The sequence below is a fragment of the Lipophrys pholis genome (assembly GCF_963383615.2).
Source record: "Lipophrys pholis genome assembly, chromosome: 1".
Lineage (NCBI taxonomy): Eukaryota > Metazoa > Chordata > Actinopteri > Blenniiformes > Blenniidae > Lipophrys > Lipophrys pholis.
Window position 1 is genome coordinate 74,759 of NC_137635.1, and position 9,592 is coordinate 84,350.

General features: G+C 39.9%; 1 protein-coding gene across 1 annotated transcript in view; it reads right to left on the reverse strand.

The window, feature by feature from the left end:
* Positions 1-2,622: 2,622 nt before the first annotated feature.
* st6galnac (ST6 (alpha-N-acetyl-neuraminyl-2,3-beta-galactosyl-1,3)-N-acetylgalactosaminide alpha-2,6-sialyltransferase) overlaps positions 2,623-9,592 on the reverse strand; it is a 13,353-nt gene continuing 6,383 nt past the window's right edge. The window contains 7 exon segments of the mRNA XM_080477617.1: positions 2,623-3,762; positions 4,573-4,672; positions 5,304-5,387; positions 8,442-8,545; positions 8,622-8,760; positions 9,182-9,270; positions 9,276-9,355. Of these exon segments, the coding sequence (XP_080333743.1) occupies positions 3,592-3,762; positions 4,573-4,672; positions 5,304-5,387; positions 8,442-8,545; positions 8,622-8,760; positions 9,182-9,270; positions 9,276-9,355 (767 nt within the window). The 3' untranslated portion in view covers positions 2,623-3,591.

Here is a 9,592-nt window from a genome sequence, read left to right on the forward strand (position 1 = left end):
TTAAAAACAATCAAATATGTCAATGTCCAATTCTGAACAAATTTCTAACCCTGCTGTAAATCAAACAAGTGGTTAACTCTGTTGACTTTAGAAAAGCTAATGGTGGGATCAGAAAACTGAAAGCGGCCGTTACTTTTGCATGTCGACAGGCTTTGAAGTGAGCCCCATAAAACAACTGCATATTTGAAGCATTTCTATGGAAAATTAAAATACTAAATCAGATATCAAAGTAGATAGGTTGTATTCCAGATAGGAATACATTTTACACACCCACTAATCAGTTTGAGCCATTAATTGAATAATTTTGTTGCTGCCAGACTTCAAATTTGTCACAACACTGGGGGCAGGGCTTAAACAAACTTCAATTGGATGCAGAATTAGGACACGCCCCCAGCACAAGATGAGACGTTTGATTACATTTTACAAAAAGAGGGAATTTAATGAAAAAATAAAATTTTTACAGTTGTTTGGCCCAAAATCTGACATGAAGATATGAGGGAAATGTCCATAAACACATAAATGTATCTTGTTTTTTGTTATCTGGGATATGGGCTCCTAATTGTGCCTGCATCCTAGATAGTGAAGTACAAGGAAGTTTGTTTCTAACCCCATCAGAGGAGCCTGCCAGGCGGCACATTACTCGCTGCAGTATGTAATTTGGATGTTTTGGTGCCAGACACTTTGGCAGCACTGCAGTGCCTGACGCATGGCTTCAGTAACTCCATAACCAACCCCCCCCCCCCCCCCCCCCACACACACACACACACACACACACACAGACACATCTTGCCCCAAGTCTCCCGCCCCGCCATGAAGACAGGAGGAACCAGAGAGAGGTAACCAGTCAATGGATTTAACGTATATAACCCTTTTCCATTGCGTAAGCAATCCCCAAAGCTGAATGTGTCAAGCACATTCACCCATTCACACACCAATGGAGGCAGCTGCCATGTCAGGTTTCTCGTCCCTCCATCAGGAGCAGTTTGGGGTTCAGTGTCTTGCTCAGGGACACTTTGATATGTGAACAGATAGAAGGTTGCAGGTTTGATTCCCTGATTGAGAGATGACCACTCTACCAACCAAGCCACAGCCGCCCTGAGAGGTGTGAGCTCTGTTTAAAAGTAAATAAACTAATTGTTTTAAAGCTGACCAATTAGCATTGTAATACCACACTTCACCACAAAATGGTACGGTGAGACAAATACCACCTTTGTGCTCTGGGTAGCAGCAGTGACTCACTCAATTACATACATGCACTCTGCAAACAAGGGAAAAAAGGACACCAAGCTGGTTGAGAAGTAAAACCACAACTTATATTAAACAGATTTAAAGAAAGAAAACAAAATCAAATTTATAAACACCACTTCAAGTAAAAAACGGTTTACCTCATCTGTTGCAGTTTGTAGAAATAAGACCCAGTAGTTCAGCTCACTGGGTTAGTCTTCATATGCAATAATGTAATCAAACCAATATTTTAAATAACACATATTCCCTGATTCACTGTGCTTTTGGTTCTTTTCTCCTTCCATCTCAGTCCTACAGTATGTGGTCTTTGCTGAAATTACAACAGAAAAAAGCCTCTTCCAGGTACAGTGGCTGAGCCGGCAGATTCCTCAAGACAAGTCGTCGGCGACTGCCTTGAAATCCAAACACAAGGAAGAAGAGACGAGGCCACCAGTGTCCTGGAGACGTCCAAAATCACCTGACAATATGACCTGCTGATTCACAATAAAAGGCACTGAAAGTCCAGCAGAGCGCACACGGTGCTCTCACACTCAATACAAAGAAAAACATCTTTTGAAACGATGTGCAAAGAAAACAAAGTTAAGCTTGTCAGAATAAAGTCACACTTGATTGTTTGTCCCACTCAGATTTACAGCGACGGTCTGTGTTTTTCCCTTCACGCAACAGAATAGATGCTGGCCACTGCCAGCAGTGCTATGACGTCTATTTAGGGCGGCAACCAGGGTTATTTTAAGCAAGTGGACAACCCAATCGCAGTTTGTCCCTGGTCAACCCACTGGATCGCACAATAATAAGCCACTAAACTCCGTCAGCGACCGCATGCATGGATCCTCCCTGTAAACAGGGTTTTTATGTGATTCACCCCCTTTAAAAGCAATAAAGTAGGTTCACTGTAAGTAATTCTGGATTAATGATTCACTTCTTTACAAAAGGGTGAACTGACAGGAGGAAGCAGTTTGTTGAGGGGATGAGGTGACTGATTGGACTATAAAAAGCTTTAGTGGCATACAAAAGTCAAACTTAGTTGTATATTGGTGCACAGGGAGAACTCTGAACGTTGACTCCCGTCGTAAAATATGACACTGATCAAGTAAACCATGCTTTTCTAAGTTATTGAACAAATGGTACTTTTCAAATTGCCTTACTATGTTTTAGCATAATTCCCCCCAAACTAAGTTCATTAATCCAGCCACTCTTCATTTAGTCTGAAGAAACTATACCTCTGGTTTAAGTTTCTGTTGTATATATATATGAAAGGTCAGAAAATGATTGGATTTGACACTTAAACTACTTTGGACATATAAAACAATCAAAATCACTGATTTCAACAGAAATAAACCTGGACAACAAAGAGGTGAAGCATCTGAAAGAGACTGTGGGAACCTTTTCGTTTTATCTCGTCCTATTTAGACCTGCAAACCACCACAAACTCCCTCCGAGGAACAATCACATGCACGCTTAAAAGCTGGACAAAAGTCTTGATAAATAAAATGCAGCCTGTCACAGCAGCTGTTGTTCACACAAAGAACAGATTTGGTTTCTTTCATTACAAGAGAACGGACTGAAAAAGTCACGAAACCTCATTTGGAGAGAAAAGGTCTTCATCGTGGATAGAAAACCACAAAAGACCTTTCTGACACATCAGAATTCATATTAAAGATCAATTCTGTTAATAAAGATTATGTTTTACTAAGAGGGATGACGTTTTCTAAACACGTATCAAATGAATATGTTAGGTTTAAAGTTGAGTTCTTAAGTTTTAAATTTAGGCCTAAATTCAACAGAATGTTAAAATATTTCTGACTGAAGTCTATTTTTTAGAATTCAAATTTTTAGATGTTCATAAAAAAAAATCTAAATATTACAAATAATTTTTTTTAATAATAAACCAGAAACACTGAAAATGATCATTAATCATTTTTTGTACAAGCTCTACAAGTTGATGTTAAAGTGCAAAAGTTAATAAAAATTAAACATATTGACTTCTTTTAACAACTTTCACAATTTCCACATTTTGAAAATTGAAATGTTGAAAGAAAAAAAATTCCCCCAAATTTTAAAATAAAATAAATAAAAACAAAAATAGGAAATAAAGTTTGAATAAAAACATTTTGAAATTAAAACTGAAAATGGAAAATAAATCAAAACACAGAGAGTCGTAAATAAAAACATCTAGAATGATGCAAATAAAATTCAAACTATAAGGATAAGGTTTGTTAAATGGGAAAAAACCATGTGAAAATGTTGAGAGGAAAAAATGTCCAAAAGCCGAAGTTATAGAGTCACATGCTCACAGTGATGAAGGTCCCTGATGATGAAGATGACTCTGTGCTGACGTCGCCTGTTTTACTGCTGCATGTAGAGGCGTATGAGGCCTGCCTGGTGCAGCTGCTGCCACAGAACCATCTCCATGCGCAGGTCATGGTTGATGTAGAAGCCCACCGAGTGGTAGGTGCTGTCGTAGTAGTGGTCTGAGTACTTGGCGTAGTCTGGAGTCATGAAGCCGTACGCAGTCACCTTCAAAGCAAGAACAACTAGAAGTCAGGAATGTTTCTGGACACCTCAGACTGGTGATCATGTGTTCCCCTCTTCTGTTTCATGTTTCAACTCGACCCTCCAAACTGCTTCTAGATCCCACATAGAAAGGTGGAGGAACCGGTTTGGTGACATGGGCTACATTTCTGAACCAGAGTCATAAACACAGCGTCAGGTTTCTGTGCTCACAGCTGAGGGGCGCAAAATACTGACAATCTGTACTTTATTCCAGTTACACCCCTGAAAAGCATCTTATGACTGAAAACTCCTGTACTGGGTTCGGCCTCAGTGTGCCCCGTGTTTAGAATCGTTACTGTCCTGTTAGCATTAGCATTAGCATTAGCATTAGCTCAGCTGTCAGCAGTGTGCGGGTCAGTCTGAAGAATGTGCTCTATAATCTGACGTTAGAGGAGGAAGGTGTTCAATAATCTGGAGGTTGGAGGAGGGGGATGCTCTATAATCTGATGTTAGAAGAGAAAGATTCTCTATAATCTGATGTTAGAAGAGAAAGATGCTCTATAATCTGGATGTTGGAGGAGGGGGATGCTCTATAATCTGATGTTAGAAGAGAAAGATGCTCTATAATCTAGAAGTTAGAGCAGGACGATGCTCTATAATCTGGAGGTTAGCGGAGGAAGATGCTCTGTAATCTGACGTTAGAAGAGGAAGATGCTCGATAATCTGGAGATTGGGGAGGAAAATGCTCTATAATCTGACGATAGAGGAGGAAGGTGTTCAATAATCTGACAATAGAGGAGGAGGATGCTCTATAATCTGGTAATCTGATCTCACCTGGTCACAGGTGTGCAGTGCAGCCAGCAGCATCGTAGCACCTGTCGATGGGCGGTAGATGTCTCTATATTTGGTTTTCATAGCGTTTGATCGAAGGAACCTGAAACAAGGACATTTAAGGTAACAAATCCGCAGAGCGAGAGATTCATCACAACCTAAATACCCAAAATGCAAATGAATACAGAAATGAAACAGGATGTAAAATTCTGATGGAAGCAACATTCCAATAGACTCCATCTACAGAGTGTGACGTCAAATGATTCAGAGAATGTGAAGGAATCAGTTGATTCACGGTGGAAGTCAGTTCGGGATGCAGGTAATCTTCAGATGGAAGAACATGAAGAAGATAAATGTTTCTGTATTTTAAACCACTGCATGAAGTCAGGAAGACTTCCACAAATCACCATCCTAACCCTAACCCACTAACTTGACATTTAGCTGCTATTATGGGCTGGTCCTTTTAATGAAATGCTAAATGGTGCCTGGGTTTGAACTTCCAGCGTGTTTTCTGTGCTCAACTGGGAATACATTGATTGCTTCCAGCCAGGTTTGTTTGTTTTCTTAATATTTGACATTGTCCCAGTATTGTTCCATCTGCTTTGTATGTCAGCAGAGTTCATTTTCCACTGTGCAATCGTCTCCTCTGCACTTCATTCCAGTTTCAGCCTCTGGCTTCTCTTTTAATCTCTTCAAGCTTTTCTAAATGTGAAACCTGCTTTTACTCAGCTTACCGGTTTCTGAGGTAACGGACGAAATCAGGGTGGTACATCTTCAGCTTCGCTGCCGACACATCCTCCCCAAAGTATTTCGATGGACTGCCGAGAAGAACAGAGACCAGATAAAAGAATGATTCACTCTCAGGTTAGAAAGATGCATTTCAATGTAAAATGAAAACTGCAAAAGTCATCCCTCTATACAAAGATGGAGACAGAAATCAATTTATTAATGCTAGGCCTGCGTCTTTACTCTCTCAGTTCTCTAAAATATTAGAAAAACTTTTTGTCGGTAGATTGATAAGTTTATAGAAGTATGAGTTGCTGGTTGAGAGTCAGTTTGGATTCAGGTCCAACAGATCTACATCTATGGCATTAATGGGATTAATTGAAGACGTTACCAGTTCCATAGACAACAAGAACTTTGCAGTGGGGGTATTTATAGATTTGAAAAAAGCATTTGACACAATTGATCATTATTTGTTAATTAATAAACTGAAAAAATATGGAATCAGAGGGGTTGTACTGAAGTGGATGAGAAGCTACATAAGTAATAGAAATCAGTTTGTGCAAACAGGGGATTGCAAATCAACATGCGTAAATATACTTTGTGGAGTCCCACAGGGGTTGGTTTTGCGTCCAAAATTATTTATTTTGTATATTAATGATACATGTAGGGTGCCAAACATCTTAAAGTTTGTGCTATTTGCAGATGACATTAGTATTTTTTGTGATGGGGAAAATCTGCAGCAGCTTTTGGAGGCGGTCAGCAGAAATGAGTAAACTAAAAACCAATTCATTTTCAATTAAATTTAAAGAAAACCAAACTTATGCTGCTTGGAAAACGCTAAATAAATACGCAAGTAAAAGTAATGTTGAAATAGAAAGAGTGTATGAGAATAGATTCCTAGGTGTGATTCTTGATCATAATCTGCTGGAAACATGAAACCTGTGAGATCAAAAGTAGCTGGAGCAGCGGAGTGATGGGAAGCAAGGCACGTTTTAATGGCAGAGTACTGTATATTCTGTATTCTACACTGGTGGTACCATATTTAAATTACTGTGTGGAAGTATGGGGCACTACCTATAAAACCACCTTACATTCACTGAGCACAATACAACAAAGAGAGTCTCGTATAGTAAATAATGTAGGATATCATGAACACACCAATACACTGTTTTTAAAACTACACACCTTCAAGTTTGGGGATCTGGTTGAATTTAAAACTGCACAAATAATGTGTAAAGCAATAAATAAACTGCTACCTGTAAACATACAAAGCTGTTCAAAGACAGAGTGGGGGGGTCGACTTTAGATAGAAACTAAACTTGAAACAGAAATCTTCTCGGACCAATTTAAAAAGTGTGTATTTCCATTTGTGGGCTGGTTTTGTTCATTTTTGAGTGTTTTTGATTTATTCTGTTTTCATAAATGGCTCCATTGGAGTAGGTTTTTTTTTCTTTTGTATTGCCTGTTTAGTTATTTTATTGGATTTTGAAATCGTCAATAGGTGAAGAATGGGGGTCGGACTTGAGAAGGCTCGGCTTCTTCCTATCCCTTTTCCCAAAGAGTCAAATGTGTGTTATATTGAAATTGGCTTTATATTTATCTATTTTCATTTGTTTCATCTAATTTTAATCATTTGTTCGAAATAAATAAATACATAAAAAAAAAAAGAAGAGGTTTTTACTGTGTTGAAACAGTTAAGTAGAAAATCGAATGGTTTTCTGATGGCCTCCAGGGCAGAACGTGTAAGTGGTAAAAGTCTTGGTTTAAAGTTTGGCTTGAAGAAATGACTGGAAGCAGCACGAGTGTGAGAAACACACACGTGCAAATTGTTTATATGAATGAATTAAAATCACTCCACTGAATCCAGAAAACAGAGGAAACAATTTATCACTGTTATGATGAGGGGAAGCCCCCGTTAAGGCACGAATTGAGTTTAGATGACGAGTACATAAAATCGTTGACCAAGGCATTTGTTTATTTAATATGAATTACTATGAATACATAGATAACCCCTTGAAAAAGGGTGATTTGACCTGTCCTCTAGTGCCACCATCAGGCCAAACCTTTTCATTTGAATGGTTGTATCTTGAAATGTTTTCAAATTTACTGACAACATAAATGACTATAAGACTATGAACCCTATTGGTTTTGGTGATGATGTGACCTTTCCTGTAGCGCCACCATCAGGTCAAACTTTTGGTTTGAAATTTGATGAAATCTTGAATGGAAAACTTGAAATTATCCATTTTTTTGTAGTTTGGGAACAGAGTCATGACTCTCAAATGATGAATCATAAGGATTGTAAAGCAGAGGTAAATGCTGCTCCCACTTGTCCAAAACATCCCTTTTGTCTCGTTCTGGTCAACCTTCCTTGTTTTGTCTTGTTCTGGTCAACCTTCCTTGTTTTGTCTCGTTCTGGTCAACCTTCCTTGTTTTGTCTTGTTCTGGTCAACCTTCCTTATTTGTTTGTCTTGTTCTGGTCAACCTTCCTTGTTTTGTCTCGTTCTGGTCAACCTTCCTTATTTGTTTGTCTTGTTCTGGTCAACCTTCCTTGTTTTGTCTTGTTCTGGTCAACCTTCCTTGTTTTGTCTTGTTCTGGTCAACCTTCCTTGTTTTGTCTTGTTCTGGTCAACCTTCCTTGTTTGTTTGTCTTGTTCTGGTCAACCTTCCTTGTTTTGTCTTGTTCTGGTCAACCTTCCTTGTTTTGTCTTGTTCTGGTCAACCTTCCTTGTTTTGTCTTGTTCTGGTCAACCTTCCTTGTTTTGTCTTGTTCTGGTCAACCTTCCTTGTTTGTTTGTCTTGTTCTGGTCAACCTTCCTTGTTTTGTCTTGTTCTGGTCAACCTTCCTTGTTTTGTCTTGTTCTGGTCAACCTTCCTTATTTGTTTGTCTTGTTCTGGTCAACCTTCCTTGTTTTGTCTTGTTCTGGTCAACCTTCCTTGTTTGTTTGTCTTGTTCTGGTCAACCTTCCTTGTTTGTTTGTCTTGTTCTGGTCAACCTTCCTTGTTTTGTCTTGTTCTGGTCAACCTTCCTTGTTTGTTTGTCTCCTTCTGTTTTAGTATGAACTAACTAACCCTGTGTGGAAAATGACTAAAGAAAAGACTTGTGGACATTGAGAAGACAACGGACGTGGAGTGGAGTTGCTCACCGTTGCTCCCTCTCGGGGCCCCGGTCCACCGGTGTGCCGGTCGCTGCAGCCTTGACCAGAAGGTAATCGCGGTCGTGATCAGGCAGGAAAACGTAACGCGTTTCCTGTGGAGGGAGCAAAGACATGACTCAGATTCTATTGGGAGTATGACTGGAGACAGTCTTCGGGTTCCGTCCTTACCTTGGACACGGGGGGTCCCTTATACCCGGCGTGTGCATAGCTCCTCATGGAGTTCATTAAGGTGTTGGTGGAGAAGGTGTAGTGGGTGGTCCGAGACCCCACATCCTGCTCAAAGCCCTTAGTGATGGCTCCATTGGTCCTGGAAATCATAAACAAGCCCAATTAAATACTCAGTGGTTTTAATATGGTTTACCAGTTTTCTCTCATAATCATGAAACATTCTATTTCTCTGGAATTAATTCCTCACAGTACACAATGAGGGAATAATTTACTCTCTAGCGCAACTTGAAACAAATAACTTGAAGGTAAAGAAGCAAAGTAACAACCATCAAGAGGTAAAGCACATTTATTTGTCCAGTGACCTTCAGGCAAGGCAATCCACAGCTGTACAAGGATATACATTAAAACAAAGTTTTCTCCTTTTTAAAGTAAACACTTTATTTCTAAATCACCTGCATGTTCAACTAAGCAGCATCTCTGGTGCTCCTCTGATGGAAGCTGCCTACGACAGGGTTAGCGTGACCCTGGTGCTACACCACCAGAGCAGAGTCAGACTCTACCTGAAGACATAGTGATGAGCATCAATCTCTTTCCCTTTCTTCGAGTCTTTCAATATGCCTCCGTTTCCGACCACAGCGCAGCGGCTGCATCAGACTTATTGCTGCGACTCGTCCAGTCGTCCAACATCTGCCAATTAGCAGAGGAGTTGAGGACTGAGAGCGTTTCCACCAGTGCTGTTGAAGACACAGAAAGCAGGGCGTAGTTTGCTTCATTGCAAATTAAATAGAGTCTCTCTCTCTCTCTCTCTCTCTCTCTCTCTCTCTCTCTCTCTCTCTCTCTCTCTCTCTCTCTCTCTCTCATCTCTCTCTCTTCTCTCTCTCTCTCTCTCTCTCTCTCTCTCTCTCTCTCTCTCTCTCTCTCTCTCTCTCTCTCTCTCTCCTCTCTCTCTCTCTCTCTCTCTCTCTCTCTCT